This window comes from Tachyglossus aculeatus, chromosome 1 (assembly GCF_015852505.1).
Source record: "Tachyglossus aculeatus isolate mTacAcu1 chromosome 1, mTacAcu1.pri, whole genome shotgun sequence".
NCBI lineage: Eukaryota > Metazoa > Chordata > Mammalia > Monotremata > Tachyglossidae > Tachyglossus > Tachyglossus aculeatus.
The window spans coordinates 134146712-134170766 of NC_052066.1; the positions used below are offsets into that span (position 1 = coordinate 134146712).

The following is a 24055-nucleotide window of genomic DNA, read 5'->3' on the forward strand; positions in this document are numbered from 1 at the left end:
AATCACGGTTTGGTAGGAAATCTTGCCTTCCTCTTCAAGCAAGACCAGATCCACATTTCCCAGCTAAATGAGATCTTACTGTATTTACAGAGAACTTTGTGGGAAAGATATCCCACATCGTCCATCAGAAAGCCATTCAGCTGCTTAATGTATTCCACCAGGAAATTCTTCCAATTATCTATCCTAAATCTCTGATGCTGCAGCTAAAGCACACTGTCTCCTAATTTGTTCTTGGCAGAGAAAGGGAGCAATTCATCTCCATCCTTTTCAAATACGTGAAGAACAAGTATAATTACCCTGCAGACTCTTCTCCTTTTAGCTAAAAAATTCAATTCTTTTTATTCTCCCTCAACTTCTGAATTTCCAACTTCTTATTCATTTCTGAGGCTCTTCTTTAAGTCTTTTGTGTCCCTCTTAAGCTGTAGAAACCAGAACTGTCCATCATCAAGCCTCTCTGAATCTGAGGGTTTTGCACTGTTGTAAAAGTACCCCGTGACTCATTAATTCTTATTATCGTACTTGAGTGTCTCCCTCTTTGTGCAGAGCATGTGCTTAGTTAAAGAAAAAGGGATCAAAAATATGGTCTATTCTACTATCATTCCATTCATCCCAATAGCCCACTTTGAATCAGTTAAATCAATCAGTGGTCTTGGAGGGCTTACTGTGTGCAGAACAATGAACTAGACTTTTAGGAAAGTACAATTCATATAGTTAGGAAAGCTCAATAGCCTTCCCCATACCCCCCAAAAGGTGCTTAAAGTCTACAGGTGGGAGGCAGACAATATAAATAAATTATAGATGGGGAAATGAATATGATGTTATATACTTAAGTGCTGAGGGGTTGAGGATGTGGTGAATATCATGTGCTTAAGGGGGTAATTATCTGACTGCATAGATGATGCGGGAAGGGGATAGTGGATAGGGAAAATAAGAGCTTAGCCACGGGAGTCCTCTTGGAAGAGATATGATTTAAAAAGGAGTTCGAAGAGGGGAGGGTGGGCTGGTTTGTTGGCTGTGAAGGAAGAGGGAATTCTAGGCTAGAGGGAGGATTTGGGCATGGGGTTTGTTGGAATGATAGGCAAGATCCAGGTCCTGAGAGTAGTCTGGCATTACAGAAGTGCATGTGTTCATATTGGGGGTGTAGTAGGAGATCAGCGATGTGGGGGAGCCTTAAAGACAATGGTAAGGAGCTTCTGTTGCAATGCAGAGGGTGGATGGACAACCACTGGAGGTCTTTTGAGTGGAGAGATCTGGACTTTTTTTAATGATCTGATCCAGAAAAACAAAGTTAGGCACTGGGGAGAGATTGGAGGCAGGGATGAAGGCTGAGTGCAGTAGTACATTTCAGTCAATTAATTCAGCCACTTACTGTGTACAGAGCACTGTACTAAGCACTGGGAAGTACAAATTGGCAGCATATAGAGATGGTCCCTTACCCACCCAATGGGCTCACAGTCTAGAAAGGGGAGATCATACAAGCAAAACAAAACAGGTAGACAGGTGTCAATACCATCAGAATAAATAGAATTATAGCTATAATAATCATTAATAAAATAAATAGAAGCAATGACTATGTACAAACTATACACATCTGCTGTGGAGAGGGAGAAGGGGGGGAGGGCAGAGGGAGGGAGAGAGGGTATGGGGGAGGGTAAGATGAGGAGGAGAGAGGGAAAAAGGGGGGGGCTTCAGTCTGGGAAGGGCCTCCTGGAGGGAGGGTGAGCTCTCATTAGGGCCTTTGAAGGGAGGAAGAGAGCTAGTTTGGCAGATGTGAGGAGGACGGGTATTCTGGACAGTACAGACAGGATGTGAAGAGAAGCAGAATCAGCATGGCAGCATGGCCTTAGTGGAAAGGGCACAGCTTGGGAATCAAGAGGTCATGGTTCTAATCCCTGGCTCTATCCCTCTTATCAACTGTGTGACTTTGGGCAAGTCACCCTAACTTCTCTGTGCCTTAGTTACATCATCTGTTAAAATGGGGACTTTAGACTGCTAGCCCCACATGGGACAACCTGATTTTCTTGTATCAATCACCAGCATTTAGAACAATGCTTTGCACACAGTTAAGCACTTAAACAAAATACCAACATTATCATTATTCTTCTAGACACACTTCTAGACTGTGAGCCCACTGTTGGGTAGGGACCATCTCTATATGTTGCAACTTGGACCATCCCAAGCGCTTAGTACAGTGCTCTGCACACAGTAAGCACTCATACAATTGATTGATTGATTATTATTATGTGGTAAGTGAATCAGTATAGCCTACTGTACATGACAGGGGCCTGGGAGGTTAAAAGGACCTGTGCTCCCATTCCCCAATCTGCACTTGTCTGTCGTGTGACTTGGATGTATAAGAGCAGGTGAGAGATAGGAAATATGGGAAAGATAGCTGGTGGAAAGTCTTGAATATAATGGTAGAAGAGCACCTGGTCCAGGAGACAGTAGCTAACCACTGGAAGATTTTTAGGAAAGGTGACACTGTTCTGAATGACACTTCAGGAAGAAGACCTGGGGGAGCAGTGTCAAAATGCTAAACTACAGGGAGGAACATTTCATCATTATTATTTGGACAAGAATGGGAACAGAAGATGGGGCAATAGCTGGAAGAGACTAGCATCATTGGAGGACAAAGGGGAGTTAAGCTTAATGAATAGGATAGTTTCAGGCTTAGACTTTAACTTCTAAGAAGGGATGCAAGAAGATGTCACACCCACCTGAGTGAGTCTAGAGCTTGGAGGCCACTGTTGGAAGTGAAGACCAGCCTTTGAACTCAGGAGAGAGTTTGGATGAGGGGCAGCTTAGAAGGCTGTGACCAGATAGTTGTTGTTGTGTCTTATGCTGTAAAGTTGTGTCCAACCTGTAGCGACGCCATGGACACATCTCATCCCGGAATGCCCCACCTCCATCTGCAGTGGTTCTGGGTAGTGTATCCATAGAGGTTTTATCTGGTAAAAAATATGGAAGCATATTACCATTGCCTCCTTCTGCACGTGTAAATCTGAGTCTCCATCTTTGACTCTTTTAGCATGCCACTGCTGACCAGCACAGGGGAGTTTCTGACCTGTAGTAAATTGTCTTCCACTTGCTAGTCACTGCCCAAGCTTAGGAATGGAATGGATATGCCTCTGCTTGACTCTCCCTCTCATAGTCGAGACTGGGTAGATTACTGGAAACTTTCCAGTGTGTGACTACTGAGAGTCTGGACCAGTTAGTGGTAGTGCAGAATTGCTAAGGTTAGAGAGTACCCATCTACTCTGATGATTAAGAGGTATGTCCCTAAGCTGATGTGGAGAACCAGGTCACTAGAATTACTCGATGTGCCTCACTGGGGTAATCTGGGGCTAAAAGGCATGAAGGAGAGAAGCAGCATGGCTTAGAGGATAGAGCACAGGCCTGGATTCAGAAGGACCTGGGTTCTAATCCTGGCTCTGCCACATGTCTGCTACGTGTCCTTGGGGCAAGTCACTTTACTTCTCCGGGACTCAGGTTCTCATCTATATAATGGGGATGAAGACTGTGAGCCCCATATGGGACAAGGACTGTAGTCCAACCTGATTAACTTGTATCTACCCCCAGTGCTCAGAAGAGTCCTTGGCACATAGTAAGTGCTTAACAAGTACCGTCAACCTATTAATGTTTCAATTCCCCATCAACAGAGGAGAGGAGGGATGAGAAAAAAAGCATTTAAGCGGCAATTTGAAATGGAGAAGAGAAACCAGGGAGAAGAAAAATATCGAGTGAACAGAGGCTACAGAGAAGAGATAAGATTGACGATGTGAGGTTCAGGTTCTCAATGAAAGATTGAGCGATGGAAAAGGCACAGTGTAGGTGAAGTGATATTGGGGTCAAAGAGTCCATCTACGGCACCCCCATGAAGATAAGAGACTGGGAGAAGGCAAGAGATGTCCCAAAGGGCGAAAGTGCAGTGGGCAAGACACTGTTAAACAGACAGTTCAATGATGATGATAATAACAATAATGGCATTTATTAAGTGCTTACTATGTGTAAAGCACTGTTCTGAGTGCTGGAGAAGTTACAAGGTGATAAGGTTTGTCCCACGGGGGGCTCACGGCCTTAATCCCCATTTTACATATGAGGTAACTGAGGCCCTAGGAGAAGTTGAGTGACTTGCCGGAAGTCACACAGCTGACAATTGGCGGAGCTGGGATTTGAACCGATGACTTTCTAACTCCAAAGCCCGGGCCTCTTTCCACTGAGCCATGCTGCTTCTCTAATATAATTATTATAATAATAATATATAATTATTATAATGCTTCTCTAATGATAATTTAGGGGAGGAGTGAGTGGGTCCAGGTGCAGGTTGAGGAGGAAGGAGTGCTTGTCCATGGTGAAGTAGGAATTCTTCAGAACACAGCACATTGGGGTTGTGGTGGGAGAAGTGTCAGGCAAAGATGCAGTCTGTGAGACTGCAAGGGACAGAGGTGAATTGAAGGATGACCATTGTAGAGAATTAGAGGCGGAAATGACAAGACTGGAATATAAGGAGGGAGAAGACATGGAAAGGGTGCTGTTCTGTTCAGGGAGGGAGGGTGGAAAAATGTTGGCGCACGGAGGGGGGCCTTGGGGCAGGGGGCATGGATAGTTTTGGTGCACCGAGTTTGGAGGAGGAGTAGGGAGGAGGCTAATGGGAACCAATTAGAATTAGAGACTTGTAGGGGTAATGTTGGTGACTTCAGTATGGCTTTCACAGTTGTTCTAATGAGTGCAAAGACAGCCTTTAGGAGCAGAAAGACCAGAGTAGACTGGGACTTCATCACAAGGCGCCCTGGCTGGAGGAGAAAACATCTGGGGCTGGGAAGCAGCTGGAGGTATCTCCGGTCTGAGTGGGCAGACTGAGGAGCATGTAGGCCCAAGAACATTGGGAGTGACTGGCAGTGAGGAAGCCTGGGGTCCTGGAGGCAGGCAAATTCAAGTCCAATCAGAAGAAGGAAGCTGCAAATATAAGCAGGCCCGGGCAGATGAGGACATGGCAAAGAAATCTTGGGACAGCACCCATGCATTTAGGATCTTTCTAGTACTGAAGAGCAGTTTAATCCAATTTAATCACCATTTTTTCCTCAAATGTCTTCTCAAAAAGTGATCATTTAAATCTCAGTTTATCAAGGAAAGTCCCTGAGCAATTCTTAAATAGGCCAATGGTCCGCAGAATTGGAAATTGGGCTGACCAAAATAGACAAGGCATAATAATGGTACTTGTTAGCATTTAGAATGTGCCAAACACTGCTAAGCATTGGGTTACAGTATAGTCAGATCAGGGCACAGTCCCTTCAGGCATAGGGCTCACAGTTGTAAGGGGGAGGAAAAAACAAGAATTTAAAACCCCATTTCACAGGTGAAGAAACAGATATTCATAGAATGAGTGAAGTGGCTTATCCAAGGTCACACAGCAGGAAGTGGTGGATCTAGGATTAGAACCAGATCATTTTGATTCCTCAGGCCTGTCACCTTTTGACTAGACCATCACTGCTTCCTTAATTTCATAAAGATGACTGTACTGAATATAATACCCTCCTCCATATTTGTGAATCTCATTAAAAATACCAGTGCTCAGCTGAAGATCTTTTTCTACACTGTTGACACACTCAAGCTAGTTTCTTCCTACAGTTATGAGTTTGTCCCACACAGGGCCTGCCACAATTTTTTAAGCCTGCCTCTTGGTCTTCAGATCCTCACAGAGATTTTGCTTGAGGAAAGAAACCCCTATGTTGATTGATGTCCATATGGGTTTTATTCTCATCCACTGCAGTGGTCTCGACAAGTCCACTGCTATATCACAATATGAATGTATGTGTTTGTATGCATATGTATGTATATATTCATCATGTATTATATAATTTATTATGAAATAACTTATCTTGATCTACCCAGCTTGAGTGATGTGACTCATTTGAGCTCACTTTATGGAGGCTGCATTGAAAATCTGTGCTACTGGGGAAGCTGTGGTGTGGGCTGGGATCACGAGCCTAAATAGTGAAGATCTTACTGCATTCCTAGGCTTGAGTTGTTGGAGATCTTAATCTCCATTATGTAGATTCAGAAGGCCCAAATGCGCATTGTGGGATATATTCTAGGTAACAGCAATCTGTACTCCACTGGTCACAGAAAGAGGGACAAAACTGAGGGGAATAAGTAAGGGGAGTGAGACCAATTAGGGGGGCTATGGCTTATCCACATTTTTTTTCCAAGTAAAAGAGTAAATTTTATGGAACTATATCCCTTGGGATGAGTTTATTCTTGGGAATTTTCTCTTCAGGGCCGCAATTTAATAGGGGACTTTTCTGATAAGAATATGTTCAGAAAAAAAAAGAAAATGTTTCCTCCCTATTCACTCTGAGAAGTTCTACATCACCCAGAGGATGTTGAATGAAGGATACTGCTCTCTAATAACAATTGTCAGAGATCTTTATTAAAAATCTGCTGTGAAGATCAGAAACTGTCTTCTGTTATCAGTGCTGGGACCTAGTAAAGGGTCTGCACCTAGCAGATGCTCAAAACATCCAATGAAGATATGTAGATGAGTGTAAGAACATAGGAATAGGGAAATCACCCCAGTGAGGATGAGAATACTATCTCCCCTTTCCATATTGATATTTGCAGTTGCAGATCTCTCACCACCTCTGGATCTCCCATCATTTGCCCCAAATAGAGTGTAAGCTCCTTGTGGGCAGGTAATTCATCTTGTGCTTCTGTCATACTTCCCCCAAAAGCTGAGTATACTGCATTGTTTCCAGGGACTCATCAAACAAATGCCATTATTATCACTCGTCAATTGGAGTGAAATAGTTTTAAGACTGGTTAGCTAAGTGTGCATTGGGTCCATATTTCCAGGGGCATTAATACAAGCATCTAAATAATCATCTCTTTGAGGATTTAAGAAGGGGACTAAGAAAAATCTCCTTCTTCCAGAGATCTGCAGGCCAGGATTATATAGAACCAGGTTCCCTGCAGCTGCAAGAAAAATAATATGTATATATTTTTAAAATCTCATATTAACTTCATTTCTTGCTCTGTGACCTTGGGCAATTCACTTAACTTTTTTTTTGCTTCAGATTTTCCTCAACTGTAAAAATGGGGATTAAATCCTACTCCTTCCTACTTAGACTGGGAGCTCTAGGTGGGACAGGGGACTGTATCCAACTGGAAACCTTGTATCTACAGTGCTCTGCACACAGTAAGCGCTCAATAAATACGATTGAATGAATCTACCCTAGAATTTAGAACAGTGCATGATACATACTACTAAAAAAACCCCACAGTATATACTCATTCCTTATATTAGAGAGTCATTTACTTGGAGTGGATAAAGCCACAGGCCTGGGAGTCAGAAGATAATGGGTTCTAATCCCTGATCCATCACTTGTCTGCTGTATGACCTTGGGCAGTTTCATTTCTCTGGGCCTCAGTTTACCTCATTTGTAACATGGGAATTGAGACTGTGAGCCCCAGCTGGGACAGGGACTCGTATTCATCACAGCACTTAGTACAGTGCCTGGCACATAGTAAACACTAACAGAGACCATGATTCTTATAATAACAAATACCGTATATATTCATCATGATTATTACGTGTGAATGCAGATTAATGTGATCTGTTGAATGTTTCATAGGAAATCATGAACGATTTTGTGCACCTGGACTGAATTTGGAGAGTACTAGACTTAAGGTTTGGTGTAGAAAGCAAAGAAGAATTTCGATGGTTTTGGCTGGGTGAGGGGATTTATTTTAAATCAAAACTTTAATGGGAAGCTTCTAGGGAAAAAACTCATCTAAGCTGAAACAGAAGTAGATATCCTTCTTATGGAAAGTGATCCTTCACAATTCATTACCCTCTTTGGTTTCTTGCATATAAATGGACAATAGCTGCCAGGTTACTAGTACAGTGATCAAGTGCTTAGTACAGTGCTCTGCACACAGTAAGCGCTCAATAAATACGATGAATGAATGAATGTAAATACATGAAATTATATAATTAACTCAGTACCAATATGTCACTTTCTCTCTAGAAACGAGTTAATATTGGATAGAGCCATGGACCTGGGATTCAGAAGGACCTGGGTTCTAATCCTGCTCTGCCACATGTCGCAGTGTGACCTTGGGCAGGTAACTTAAACTTATCTGTGCCCTCAGTTTCCTCATCTGGTAAAATGGAGATTAAGAGTTTGAGTTACATTGTGTGTCCAACCTGATACATTTGTATCCACTCCTGCACTTACATACCATTTGCTTGGCACAGAGTTAATCACTTAACAAGTACATTGTTATTATTATTAATTATTATTATTATTATTGTTCAACTCCTCTAGTCCTTTAATAAATAAAAAGGATGATACAGTTAGTATTTCTCTGTATTCCTGTATTCTACCGATTGAGAAATCAATAAAGATACAAACTATGGCCAGTTCTCAGAGAAGCAGCACAGCCTAGTGGACAAGAACACAGACCTGGGATTCAGAAGGCTGGATTTGTAATTCTGGGTCCTCTAAGTACCTGCTGAGTGACCTTGGACAAGTCACCTAACTTTCTGAACCTTAGTTCCCCTCCATCTGCAAAATAGAGGTTCCATACCCCTCCTCCCTCCTACTTAAACATGTGAGCTCCCTGTGGACCCTGATTATCTTTGTATCTATGCTAGTGCTCAGCATAGTCAGCACCTAACAAATATAACAATATTATTCTCCACTGCGTAATGCAACTGGAAGTCAGGAAGAGCAGAGACAAAGTCAATCCATAGCTGGTCTGGGGGGACCTGGTGGGGGGTGGGTGGACTATGAGGAGAAACGGATTGGACTCTATTTCCCCATATCACCCCTCACCACTCCCTTGAGGATGACCCCAGAGACTTGTCCCCACTCCATTCCATTCCTACAGTGCTCATAGAGGAAATGGTGCGCATCACTAGTGAGGGTCCCAGAAGGTGGGTTTTCTCTAGACTGGAAAAAGTAGTGGGAGGACCTGAGAGATGGGGAGGGGTTGGTAGCTGTTCTGCCTTATCCGAGATCCCCTTGGCTCCCACTACTTCCAGCATGAACAAGCTGTCCCCTCCATCAGGATACTGGAGAAACAGTATGTCTTAATGGAAAGAAGCACGGGGCTTGAGAGTCAGAGGGCATGGGTTTCTAATCTGGCTCTGCCATTTGTCAGCTGTGTGTCCTATTGGGGCAAGTCACTTAACTCCTCTGCTGCCTCAGTTACCTCATCTATAAAATGGGGATTAAAGACTGTGAGCCCCACATGGGACAACTGATTTACCTTGTATCTACCCCAGCACTTAGAACAGTGCCTCAGCCACATAGTAAGCACTTAACAAATACCCTTATTATTATTATTACAACAGTGGGACCTTGCATTATGATCCAGTGGAAGAGCACAGGCCTGGTAGTCAGAGGATCTGGGAATGTAATCCCAACTCTGCAATTAGTCTGCGTGTGTGGCATGGGCAAATCATTTAATTTCTCTATGCCTCAGTTTTCTCATCAGTAAAATGGAGATCCAATGCATCCCTCCTAGCTAGACTATGAGTCCCCATGCTGGGCATGTCCAACATTAATTTGTATCTACTCCAGTGCTTAGAATATTGCTTGACACCTAGTAAGCACTTAACAAATATAATAATGTAATAACAACATGATAATAATAATAATTGTTTTTCATATCCTTAGGGATGGCATTTTGGATATTATAGGTCAAAATAGAGCCCAAATTGTTGTGAGGATCTGGGAATTTCCCAATGAACCTCAAAAATCTTCAATTGAGCCATTAGTTTAGACCTATTTTCAAACCTGCCCACCTACTTAAGACAGGAAATATTCATCCTATGGCATTAGAAATGGTTCAGACAGAGAGCAAAGCTCCTTAATGATCTGCAATTTGGATAATCAGTAGAAAGAGCCCGGGCTTGTGAGTCAGAGGTCATGGGCCTCTAACCTTCAGTTCTACCACTTGTCTGCTATATTACCTTGGTCAAGCCACTTAACTTCTCTCTGCCTCAGTTACCTCATCTGTAAAATGTGGATTAAGAATGTGAACCCTATGTGGGACACCTGATAACCTTGTGTCTACCCCAGTGCTTAGAACAGTGCTTGGCATGTAGTAAGGGCATGTAGTAAGGGCGTAACAAATACCACCATTATTCCCTCCTTCTAGACTGTGAGCTCATTGTCAGGCAGGAATTGTCTCTATTTGTTGCTGAATGGTACCTTCCAAGTGCATAGTTGCCAATTTGTACTTCCCAAGCGCTTAGTACAGTGCTCTGCACATAGTAAGTGCTCAATAAATACGATTGATGATGATAGTACAGTGCTCTAAACACAGTGAGCATTCAATAAATACAATTATATGAATGAATTATCAATCCACAAATATTAGAATTTGCTGAATTGTATTCATTTCATAGGTTCTTTGAGGTAACGTTTCAATTTACCACACTACTTCCAATATTAATTGAGTGTTTACTGAGTGCCTACTATGTGCAGGACACTGTACAAAGTACTCGAGATGACTGTAATAGAGGTAAAAATGGTAAACCTTGAAGAAGCTTATGGTCTAATGGGTGAGTCAGATACATGAAATTTATAAATAGGAAGGAAAAGAGAATGGAGAGATGGGCCAGTGAATAAATAGCTGCCTAAAAAATGTATACCATAGTGCTATAGACATACATGTTGAGGTGGTCCACAAGTGCAGAGGTGGTAGTTGGGAAGATATACCTTTCCATTCATTCATTCATATCGTATTTATTGATTGCTTTACTGTATGCAGGAGCACTGTACCAAGCACTTGAGAAGTACAAGTTGGCAACCTATAGAGACGGTCCCCTACCCAACGGCGGGCTCACCTTGGGAGGAGTAAACATTAATTGGCAGAAGATTCCCTGGAAAAAATTGGATGTTGGCATGGGATGCTATGGATCTGTGGAGGAAAGGACTTTTGGGGCAGGAGTTAAACAAGGAGTAGGAGGCAGGGGAAAATGACAATGAGGCATATGAGAAGGTGAGTTTGGGAGGAATTAAGTGAATAAACTGATGTGTAATAGGAGTTAAAATGCCCGATCCAACTGCATACTGAAGTTAGAAGTTGTGAGTTAACAGAGGAGGTGAGAAGCCAGGGTCAGCAGAATTGGTAGTTATCTGCATCAAGGTAGTTAGGAGTGAGTATGAAGTGAGAAGACAATGAAAACAGAACCTTGAGGGGACACTCATAGCAGATGTATTTGGTCAACAAGGAGTTGGAGGAGGAGAAAGTGAAGGTAGTGGGTATGAGGGGCATGAGGCCCCTTTGAAGAGTTTACAGACAATAGGAACAGGGAGGTGGGGCAACAGTTGGCTGGTGCAGTGGTATGAAGTTAAGACTTTTTTTTAAGTTGTGAGAACTGAGCATGTTTGAAAGGAAAGGAGCATTAGAAAGTGAGTCATTAAAGATGGCACAGAGGAAGAAGGGTAGGGGTATGTGACTTTTAGGAGATGAATGGGATTGGAGTAAGGCACTGATAGAAGGGATATAGTTTTTCAAATATCATATTTACCTATAGAATTGACTCCACTGCTAAAATTGCCTCCAACCCAATGGAAAGGGGATGGCTCCATGGTACTGATAATAATTGTCATATTTATTGAGCATTTACTGTGTGCAGAGCACTGTACTAAGGTCTTGGGAGAGTACACATAACCGAATTGATAGACCCTTTGCATAATTTCCCAAGAAGCCTTCCCTAATTAAGCCCTCTTTTCACTGGCTCTGTCCTCCTCTGTGTTGTCTGTGTACCCTCAATCTGTGACTTTGGACACATGATATTCTCCCCAACCCAAGCCACAGCACTTATGTACAGATCTTTAATTAAATGTTATAAATTATTTATTCATAATTAATGTCTGTGTCCCCCTCTAGACTCTAGGAACATGCTGCTCTTTATGTTGTACTCTTCCAAGTGCTCAGTACAGTGCTCTGCACCTAGTAAGTGCTCAATAAATACAATTGACTGATTGAAATAAAATATTAACCCTTATATTTTATAATAGTAAGCAGTGCAGAGCTGCATATCTGGGGGGCAGAAGAGAAGCAGAAATGTGATTATGACAGCACAGCATGTGGGGTGGATGTCCAATTCATTGGGAGTTTATTTTATGCAGCACCTGGAATGTGCAGTAGAAGTAATGGATGCATTTCCTCAGTAGTCCTGTTTACTATCCCCCCTTCCTTCTCCATTGCTTACCTTTTTGCTTTTTTCTCCTACTTTTATTGCTGTATATTTAATTCTTGTATGCCCATGTAGTTCCCCTATCTTTTGTTTTAATGTTTACAAAAATTACATAGATGGGGTCAAGTATGCATCTGATAATCTCAAACAGTTAAATTAGATGAACTTGTTGTGAGTCACAGTATATAGTTTAGGATGCTATTCTCTAGCTCTAGATTAACATGGAGAAAGGAAGCAATATCTAGATTTACGTACTAGTAAAAGTTTCTTTAGACAACTTGTACCCATGCAGGACTTCTAAAACACAGAGTGGCCCAAATTAACTACTCTTGAACATTTTTTTTAACGGGTATTTGTTAAGAACTTATGTGTCCACGATGGTTGTAAGTGCTAATACAGCCCCTGACCCACATGGGAAGCAGCATGGTGTTGTGGATAGAATGTTGGGCCTAGGAGTTCCTTGAATTAATGGTTTCTAATTCCAGCTCTGCCACTTGTCTGCTGTGAGACCTTGGCCAAGTCACTTAGCTTCTCTGTACCTCAGTTACCCTCATCTGTAAAATGGGGATTGAGGACTGTGAGCCTCACAAGTGCCTTAGTACAGTGCTCTGCACACATTAAGAGCTCAATAAATAAGGTCTGAATGAATGAACATGGGACAAGGGATAGTGTGCAACCCAATTTTTTTATATCCACCCAAGGGCTTAGTACAGTGCTTAACAAATACCATAATTATTATGGGCTAACAGTTTAAGTAAGAGGGAGAGCAGGTATTGAAACTCCTTTTTGAAGTTGAGGAAATTTCAATTTGACCTTTTAACTGGTTCCTTAACTCTGAAGCCTACAAATTTTAAAAGTCTTGCTTGAAGAAAGTACTGATATTTAATTCTCAATAAAGGATTTCACTAAACCAGATGGATTTGCTGTTTTCGATACCCCCCCAGTCTTATGTTATTCCCCAGCATGCACCAGTAATTGGGTGATTGTAATTGTAGGGACTGTATACCCAGGGGAATATTGCACACAAAAAGCATGAGGCAATCTTCTAACTATTCTGTGTTGATCAGGCTTTTATTCATGCATTGTTTCCAGTTGGGGATTGGCTTTCTTAAATGAGATGTGGAAAATTTGAAGAAGAGTCAGAGGATATCTTCAGGAACTTATTCAATATCTCCCAAATGGTCATTTTGAGGCTTGAGAAAAGCAGAAGAGTAATCTTAAAAATATCCAATGAAAAATTCTAATGATAATCTTATTCAGCTATCTTTTTATAATGTATTATCTCTATAAAGTGCATTTTTATTATTACTGTATTAAGCTCTTTGTGCCAAACACTCTCCTAAGCACTAACAAGGTAGATATGGACTAAGTGGGAGGGACTATAGGACATTAATCCCCATTGTACAGTGAGGAAACTGAGGCCAAGAGATGTTAAGAGAGTTGCCCAAGGTCATACAGTCGGAAAGTGATAGAGGCCAGGATAGAACCCCAGGTCTTCTGACTCCTAGACCAGCCTGAAAGGTGCAATTTGTATTGAGCAACTGAAAGGACTAGAGATTAGATCTTTAGCTGCTAACCGAGGTCAGGTTACCTACTTCACGGGGGTGATGAAACAATTATCCCAACACCTTCTAGACTGTGAGTCCCACTGTTGGGTAGGGACCGTCTCTCTATGTTGCCCAACTTGTACTTCCCAAGAGCTTAGTACAGTGCTCTGCACACAGTAAGTGCTCAATAAATATGATTGATTGATTGATTTGAGCTAGCCTGCCGGACTTGTTTTATCCTAGGCTGCTCACAAACCTTAGAGTTTCCAGTCAGAACTAAAAAAATTCCAAAATCATGGCTTTTTGGTCTAATTGCTCTTTGCAACTGTCTTTTCCCACTCCCTTCTCCCCCCTGCTCCCCTTTTTGCCCTTGTGCTCAAATGAAAAGGTTGGCACCTAGGCACAGAATAGTTAGATTCTATGTACTAGGTATCCATACCTGTACTCTAGCCCCACATGGGTCCCCGATAAGTGGAATAAACTAGCTGTAACTGTGTCAGAAATGTGGTTATGACGGTTCTTACTGTTTGGGGCATTGCCAGCACTGAGTGGACCTTATAATAATAATAATAACTAATGGCATTTATTTAGTGCTTACTATGTGCAAAGCACTGTTTTAAGCCCTTGGGAGGCTACAAAGTGATCAGGTTGTCCCACAGGAGGCTCACAGTCTTCATCCCCATTTTACAGATGAGGTAACTGAGGTCTAGAGAAGTTAAGTGACTTGCCCAAAGTCACACAGCTGACAACTAGGGAGCAGAGATTTAAACCCGCATGACCTCTGGACTCCAAAGCCACGTGCTCTTTCCACTGAGCCATGCAGCTTCTCACTAACAGGACCCTATGAGAGAGTCAAATAGAGTGTCTGTGTGCCTGTTTCTCCCTCCAGAGATTCGCAGCTTGGCCTCAAAGTGAATTTGCTAAGGAAACCTGGTAAGTGTGTTTTCAAGCCCCATTTTCAGAACTCTAAATCAGCAATGCAAAAAATATTTACTATAGTTGCCTGGAAAACAAAGAACTAGCTGTTCTCCCCCCCCACCCCCACCCCCATACTCTCCTTGCATCAGGAAATCAGGATCATTCAGAGCCAAAGATGTCCTTGGGCAATTCTTTTTGGAAGATTAGAATGGTAGGTAGGATAAAGGAAGGAAAAACAGGATCAAGATGGACAAGGCTTTTGTGTATGGCTTTTTGTCTATTGGAGGTAGACAGATTTCCATTCAGATGTCAGAGTCTAGTTTGGAGCTAGAGAATAGGGACAGGGTGACTATAAGGACAAATCTGTGCTATGTTACTAGGACTAAGGTAACTGCAGTGAGCTCTGAAATTGCTTTTGTAGTATATTTTTTCCATGAGACATTTATCATTTCCTGTTGAGGTGGATAGTTTCTTTCTTCTCTTCTCCTGCTGTACTTCTAGTCATTTGTCAGGCATTGATACACTTTTCACGAGCACATGGAGCAGTGCCCTCTTCACATCTCAAAAAGTAAATGTCAATTTAATAAATCAAAGGATAAGGGGAAATTAAACTCAGAACTAGAGCAAGACTCACACAGAAACCACACTATCGAAGGCACAAGACAAGAATAATGGACTGTATAATTTTCTGGGATCTATGGTCTTAGGTGAGCTGGTAGCTAGCTAAGCCAACTGCTGGACTTATTTTTGATCTAATTATTCTTCATTTGTGCTAGAGATACATAGATTGTACATTTTGCCCTTTGTCAGCCGGGTATTCATGCCATAGATGTCCTAGAGGGGTGGAGATGGCAAGATTGTGAAGAGAAGAGAGGTTAGGGCTAGAGAGAGAGATGGTGGTCATATCTGTCCAACCCCAGGTGAACAGTGGGGACTCCCCCTTCCCTGTGTGAGTTTGGAGTAGGCATATGAAAACTTGTCTGCTTTTCAGCAGGATTGCCTGAGCAGCCCCAGAATTCTGTCCTCTGATCCTTCTCTCCCCAAGCTATACCCTGCCCAGACACAACATCAAGCAGAAACTAAAATGCCAGTTGTGAAGAATGAGAGGCAACAGTGAGTCCCTATTCTTCCTCCTTCCTTTCTCTTTTTTCTCTCCCTCTTTGTTTCCCTCCACATTCTTCAGCATGGCCTAGTGAAAAGAGCCCAGACTTAGGAGTCAAGAGGACGTTGGGATCTAATCCTAGCTCTGCCTCCTGTATGCTGAGTGACCTTGGGAAAGTCACTTAACTTCTGTGCTTGTTACCTCATTTGTGAAATGGGAATTTAGACTGAGAGCCCTACAAGGGCGTCAGGGACTGTGTCCAAACTGATTACCTTGTATCTACCAACCAGAGCTTAGAACAGTGGTTGGCACAAGTAAGTGCTTAACAAATACCGCAATTATTAATTATTGTTATTATTCCCCTCAGCTGAGAAAATGAAAAGGGGTTATCCATGGTCCATAGTTTCAAATCTTTGGATGAATGCTGGGATTCTCTTTGATGCCTTGTAAAGCACTGACCCAAAATATAGACAGTTTCCTACAAGACTCATTCAGCTGTAGATTGTTTAATCTCATCCCTCAAGGGAAGAGATGGGAAAGGATTTCCTTGTAGTCATCTGGAAAGTCAGCCAAATGCACGGGATAAGGCAATAGAAAACACTGTTAATACCCTTAGCTGGTTACATTATTTGGTGTAAAGGTCAGGGTTAGTGGGGGAGGGAAGCATTATACCCATGCAGTAAGGTATCCAAGCATTGCTGTACTATATTCTCCCAAGAGTTTAGTACAGTGCTCCTGCTCTCAGTATACACTCAATAAACATGGTTGAATGTTATTTAAGAGCTTAGTATATGCCAAGCACTGTTCTAAGCCCTGGGTAGATATAAAATAATCAGATTGTCCCATGTGGGGACTCACAGGTCTTATCCCCATTTTACAGATGAGATAGCTGAGTCCCGGAGAAGTAAATGGCTTGCCCAGGGTCATACAGCAGACAAGTGGCAGAGTCAGAATTTGAATTCCATGTCCTCTGACTCTCCATGTCTGCGCTCTTGCCACTAAGCCATGCTGCTTATCTATGAAGCAGTACAAGCTGTGTATGTGCCTTGGCTGGTAGTTGCAAGCACAGAATACACTTTTTCTTGATAATGCAGGTGTGTGTCTTGCTAGCTGATAATGAAACATTATTGAATGTAGTAATAAATTACTTTTATATAAATTTCTTGAAAGTGGCCTGTCCCTAAAAATGAAAAAAGGAAAGGGGAATGAAAGTCCAGGTCTCATCCATCTCGAACGTCTACATTTAAAATGGTGCTGAACTTGGGAACCCTTTGTTGCTCTTTCAAGCAGTCTGCATTGGCCAGGTCTCTATCCTGTTACACTTACCAGAGTATTAGTTACTCCCTGGGAACTAGTTTTGCAGCTCTTTTAAAGTCAGTTTCCCATATTGCATTAAACCAGCATCATTCTTATTGCTTATTTATCCAACCTCCAGGACTTATGTATATAGCCTGCATTGGCTCAGTGGAAAGAGAACGGGCTTGGGAGTCAGAGGTCATGGGTTCAAATTCAGCTCCGCCGCTAGTCAGCGTGTGACTTTAAGGCAAGTCACTTAACTTCTCTGTGCCTCAGTTCCCCTCATTTGTAAAATGGGGGTTTTAGACTGTGAGCCCTACATGGGACAAACCTGATCCCTTGTATCCTCCCCAGCACTTAGAACAGTGCTTTGCACATAGTAAGTGCTTAACAACTGCCACTTATTACTATTATAGCTTAACAATCAGATATTTCATCCTGACATATTTGTACTAGTATTATATACTTCTCCTTTCTCTGGTTCTATCTATAAACAAAAATGGGTCTGTCTATCTCCCCCATTATTAGACTGTGAGATCCTCAGGTGCAGGGAAAGTATGCTTTGCTTATTTTCTACTCTCACCAATAGTACAGGAGAGATGAACACTGTAGGCAAAGAATGAATCACTTTGTCGGAAATGGGTTTTCACAACTCCATTTTACATCAAGGGCAATGGCAAAATTAGGGATATTTCTTCTAATACAGTTGGAAGGACCATGGATAAAGTGTAGGTCTGGAAGTCAGAAGGACCTGAGTTCTAATGCGGACTCTGCCACTTATCTGCTGTGTGAACTTGGGCAAGTCCACTTAAACTTCTCTGTGCTTTAGCTTTTCTCCTCTGTAAAATGGGAATTCAGTGACTGTTACTCCCCCTCCCACTAAGACGGTGAGCCCCATGTGGAACAGGCACTGTATCTGATCTGATTGTATTCAACTACCCCTGCACTTAGCATAGTACTTGACACAAGTAAGCCCAATTCATGAATACCATTATTACTGCTATTAATATCATTATCTTAAAGCTCTATAAATTGTGTGCTTGGATGCTACTTTGAACTTAAGATGAACACTACATGTTTTTGAATCCCATTCCTCTACAGAACTTCTATTCACTTCCCTTGATTAATTTCTTAACACTCCGAGCACAATCATTTCTTTAGCCAACCTTATAACTTTTGAACATATATAAACCCTCCTTAGTTATCATGTAAATAAAAATATATATGAATGTGTGTATACACATATATGAATATACGTTTGTTATATTCTCATTTATATTGACCATTCAGGTGGTAAATAATTTTAAGCTTTTATATTCCATTATAGTGTAAGCACTTTATGGACAGAAATGTATTGCTTTTTATTCTGTAATGTCCAAGCACTAAATGCATTGCATTGCAGCAGGATTAAAATCCTTTGGTGCTACTGCTCACTAAATGTATTGCTTTTTTTATTCTGTAATGTCCAAGTTATTCTGTAAAGCACTAAATGCATTGCATTGCAGCAGGATTAAAATCCTTTGGTGCTACTGCTCACTAGGGCCTGCCAGGCAATGCTTTAGGGAAGCAGCGTGGCTCAGTGGAAAGAGCCCGGGCTTTGGAGTCAGAGGTCATGGGTTCGAATTCTGGATCCACCACATGTCTGCTGTGTGACCTTGGGCAAGTCACTTCACTTCTCAGAGCCTCAGTTTACCTATGCTGTTAAAATGGGGATGAAGACTGTGAGCCCACGTGGACAACTCTGGATCACCTTGTATCTCCCCCCCAGTGCTTAGAACAGTGCTTTGCACATAGTAAGTGCTTAACAAATGCCATCATTATATTATTACTGATACAACGTGAATTTCCTGAACGTGAGGTTCTGCAAGTGTTTAAACTCCAGGCTATAAGAGAACTGGATGTTTCCATGAATTGATTGGACAAAAATATGATTTTGTATAGTTGTAATTCGTTCCCTTTGAAATGTGAGCAACTAAGAGGTTTGCCAAATGATTCTGTCATCTGTTTGAAATAATATTTTCTAGGTATATTTTTTTTCTTCCACTGTGTTCATCCCACACATGACTTTCCTAAAACACACTGTTATGGTAGGAATGCCCATATTTGTTTTTCTAAATGCAAAAACCCTAACCCCTACTGATTAGGCCTTCAAATTGTTGCAATGTAAATATTCAGCTCTAACCACAGAGGCTGGTTTGTGATTGCTCTAAATACTATAGAGTAGGATAAAGTAGTCAATGGGGCCCAAGGCAGTATTTTGGAGCAGCAGAGGACCTGGGGTTGGTGGCTGTGGGCCCAAGTCATTTGGCTTCTCTCGTATGTTTCCTCATTTGCAAAATAGGGGTGATGATACTTGTTTTTCCTACTGACTTCACAGGGTTGTTGTGAGGGCAAAACATAAGTTCCTGTGAGAGGATTTGGAGAATAAAAACACACTAGAAAAGTGAAGGAATCATCACTATATTTCCATACCTTAAATTGAATTCCACATATACCTCATGAATTTTATGTCCCTTAAAAGATTACCATAATCTTGATATTTGAACTTTGGCAGTTGAAAAATTTAGCTGCATCTGGATTTAATGTTCCCCACATTTATAATTGCATTGTTTACTAGTGTTTTTTAGACTTATTGAAAGCCATGCTTTATCAATTGGGGTACGTAAATTGTCAATAGCACAATGGAATCTGAATTGATGCAAGCTAATTGAGTCCCCATTGCCCTATTTTTATACTGAAAATTGTTAATCAGTTGGACATTTTTCAGGACTAAACTTTAGATCCCTCTGGTAAATTCTGTGCTGCAAGTATTTCATTTTAGAATAAAATAGTGTTATCAGTGGTAAAAACTGCTATATTTCCCTAGCAAAACTGGTCACTCTCAGTCTAAAATCTAATTTTTTTTGGCATATAAGAAATTTTAGTTTTATCAGAGGACACACTTTAAAACATTATTCCAAAACTGCCTCTTTTTTATAAAACATACAGGAAATGCCATACTCATTCCAAGCACTAGTAGAGTGCTCTGCACACAGTAAGCACTCATAAATATGATTGAATGAATTGAATGAATAAATGAATGAATTTTCTCCCAAAACTAGTGTTGTAATTTGCAAGTAGATGTAGAAAGAACCCACAAAAGGAAAACTGTTCTTGGGACACATTCAAACTCCCTGTCTGTTCTTTAATGGATCACTACTTAATAATTAAGAGTGATGGCTTCAAGAGCCACCACAGAAATACATGAGCAAATGATATATGACAGGTTATAATTACAAAGTGCAGAAATGTTGACAAGCACCTATGGTATATAGCATTGCCTGTAACAATATGTAAATATCTGGCTGCCAAATGTTCCCATGCTACATGATTTATCCTGTGAATTTGCATGCTTCAATAGTATGGGAAATAGATGTTTTAAGGGGCCAATTTTAATCATGCAACTTACTGAGACATGACTGCTGTGGAGCATGTGATTGGAAAATCATTGCATAAATACACTTCAGTTAGGGAAAGGGTGCTGCAGGTACACTGGACGTGAAGGTAAGTCCCTAAGGTGCCAATGTAAGCCTTCTCTGCATTATCATTTACTGGAGCAAGTTATATCCTCTTTGCCTTAGGTAACATGCAAGTCTCATCATCACTGCATTGTCAGCCATACGCTGCCAGCATTTTGACTGAACTGTATTCAAAAGCGTTGCCCTAAACAAAGAAGGAAGAATAAAATTAATAGCTTTTTTATTAAATAGGGTTGCCCTGTCATTTTCTTCACTCTAATTTTGCACTTGTGAGTTCCGTTTTTGACATATCAAATATCAATATTTGCAAAATATATGGGGATGCACATATTTGGAAGACCTTATGAGAAGATAGGACATTAGTAGTGTAGAGGAGAAGAGAAGGGATCTACACAGTTAGATTCCAAGTCGAGGAAAGACAGAACATAGGTCCTTGGTTTTCCCTTGACGAATTTTCCTTCGATACAGTGGTTTTACTTGGATGAATGATGATTTACAGAACTGGCAGTTTTGTTAACAGCAAAAAGAAACCCAAGACGGAGTGAGGTTTGTGGTCAGTCCTTAGCTCTCGTCTGACTTGATGAACTTTGGGAGAGTCACTTAACCCTCTGAGCTTCATCTGTAAAATAGGATTGAGCAGAATTGCTCCTGGGACCCTCCTGCAGCTTAGCAATTGAGAACGCTTGAATGACCCTACCCGCATATTTTAAATAAAAAGTTACAAATATGAACTTTTTTTTGGTATTTTTTCCATACAGCTTATTGGAAGATAGGGTGTTTACCATAGCATGCATTTTTCTCCCTACCTCCAGGACATCTCTATGTGAATGTCCCAGCTGACACCTCAGGCTCAACATATCCAAAAGTGAAATCCCTTATTTTCTCACCAAAATTTCCACCACCTACCTTTTCCATTTCCATAATTCCACCATTCTTCCCAAATCTGAGGTCTGCAACTTTGAACATTTTCCTTGACTCCATCTCTTCCAACCTCCACTATCATTTTACCTCCAATCCTGTTGGTTATTCCCCTGCAAAATTTCTGGAACCCGCCCCTTCTTTTCCTTCCAACTGACCATTCATTCATTCATTCAATCGTATTTATTGAGTGCTTAATGTGTGCAGAGAACTGTACTAAGCGCTTGGGAAGTACAAAGTTGGCAACATATAGAGAAGGGTCCCTACCAACAATGGGCTCACAGTCTAGAAGGGGGAGACCAGACAACAGAACATGTGGACAGGTGTCATCAGAATAAATAGAATTAAAGCTATATGCACAGCATTAACAAAATAAATGGAATAGTAAATATGTTCAAGTAAAAAAATAGAGTAATAAATCTGTACAAACATATATAAAGGTGCTGTGAGGAGGGGGGAAGGAGGTAGTGGGCGGGGGGATTGGGAGGGGCGAGAAGAAAAAGGGGTCTCAGTCTGGAAGGCCTCCTGGAGGAGGTGAGCTCTCAATAGGGCTTTAAAAAGGAGAAAGAGAGCTAGCTTGGCGGATGTGCGGAGGGAGGGCATTCCAGGCCAGGGGGAAGACGTGGGTCGGGGGTCGACAGCGGGACAGGCCGAGAACCGAGGCATGGTGAGGAGGCTAGTGGCAGCGGAACAGAGGGTGAGGGCTGGGCTGCTAGAAGGAGAAAAGGGAGGTTTGGGGGGGCGGGCCTGGCTCACGAGGTGATGGACGAGCCTTGAAGCAGAGAGTGAACAGTTTTTGCTTGATGCGCTAGGTTGACTGGTAGCCACTGGAGATTTTTGAGGTAGGGAAATAACATTCCCGAGCGTTTCTACACAAAGATGATCTGGGCAGCAGCCCTTGTCCTGTTCCAGGCACTTGCCATAATGCAGTTTGATTACTACATCACTAGTGTCCCTGCTCGCAGTCTCTCCTTTCTTTATTCCATATTTCACTCTGCTATTGGATACTTTTCCTAAAATGTCATTCAGCCATCCTATCTCCTCAATCTCATAAACCTCAACTGGTTATGCATCCCTCTCAACATCTGTGATGTTATTGGATGTTTTAGGCCCTAAGTCTTGACCTGAAGAGCCTCTAGAGATACTTTGCCAGTGCCCAGACCCTGGTTAGCTTCTGTTAGCTTCTAAAGCCCTTCTGCATACCTGTTCTTCTAATGAGAAGCAGCATGGTCTAGTGAATAGAACACGAGCCTAGGTGTCCTAGGTCCTAGTCCTGGTTCTGCCACTTGTCTCTTATGTGAGTTGGAAGGGGGCAGAGGTGGGGGCACGGAAGGCCAGGGTCCCCGTGCTCCAGGGAACCTGTACTATCTAACCCAGGCTCCTCCACTTGTCTGCTGTGTGACCTTGGGCAAGTCACTTCACTCCTCTGGGCCTCGGTTCCCTCATCTGGAAAATGGAGGTTAAGACTGAGCCCCATGAGAGACAACCCAACTACCTGGTATCTACCTTGAATCTGCTAAGCAGCAGCATGGTGTAGTGGATGCAGCAGGGGCCTGGGAGTCATAAGGTCATGGGTTCTATTCCTGTCTTGGCCACTTGTCAGCTGTGTGACCTTGGGTAAGTCACTTCACTTATGGGCCTCAGTTATGTCATCTGTAAAATGGGGATTTAGACTGTGAGCCCCACATGGGACAGGGACTGTGTTCAACCTGATTTGCTTGTATCCAGCCCAGCGCTTAGTATAGTGCCTGGCACATAGTTAAGTGCTTAACAAATACCATAATTATTATTATGATTGTTATGTCACTTCAGGCAGGTCACATAAATTAGCCGTGCCTCAGTTACGTCATCTGAAAAATGGGGATTAAGGCTGTGAGACCCTAGTGGAACAGGTACTTTGTATCTACCTTGTCTCTACCGCAGCTCTTGGTATAGTGCCTGGCACATAGAAAACACAACAAATATCATACAAAAAATGCAGGTGTAGGGGCATCCTGCTTAGTGCTCCCTAATTTTCTGCATCCCTATTGCTGCCATATCCCTACAGCTGAAGACATGGTGTCTCCCTGAAGGAATGAGGGTCCTCCAAGACCAGTCTACCACCCCTCTCCCAGGGCTATCTTCAGGAAGCTCAAAGACAAAGCTCTCCAAGCCCATATGTGTCTTTGGCTCCCGGAGTTTCTCCCTTAGCCCTTACAGAAAGCAGACACCAAGACCTGAGATCTCAACAAGTTTCTTAAGATAACAGTGAAAAGAAATCCACTTTTCCCTGGATCTAATACTTTCCCTCCCGAGATCTCTCTTTACTTTTTCCTCTCCTCCTCCTCAACCCCCCCCCACCTCATTCCCCTCCCCACAGCACTTGTATATATATTTGTACAGATTTATTACTCTATTTTACTTGTACATATTTACTTTTCTATGTATTTTGTTATTGATGTGCATATAGCTTTAATTCTATTTGTTCCGATTACTTTGACACCTGTCTATATGTTTTGTTTTGTTGTCTGTCTCCCCCTTCTAGACTGTGAGCCCGTTG

The 24055-nt window shown here is 42.0% G+C and overlaps 1 protein-coding gene across 1 annotated transcript in view; it reads right to left on the reverse strand.

The window, feature by feature from the left end:
- Window positions 1-371: 371 nt before the first annotated feature.
- The window catches only part of GFRAL (GDNF family receptor alpha like), a 52056-nt gene continuing 28372 nt past the window's right edge, over window positions 372-24055 (reverse strand). Inside the window, 3 exon segments of the mRNA XM_038745909.1 lie at window positions 372-474; window positions 20580-20733; window positions 20736-20782. Of these exon segments, the coding sequence (XP_038601837.1) occupies window positions 372-474; window positions 20580-20733; window positions 20736-20782 (304 nt within the window).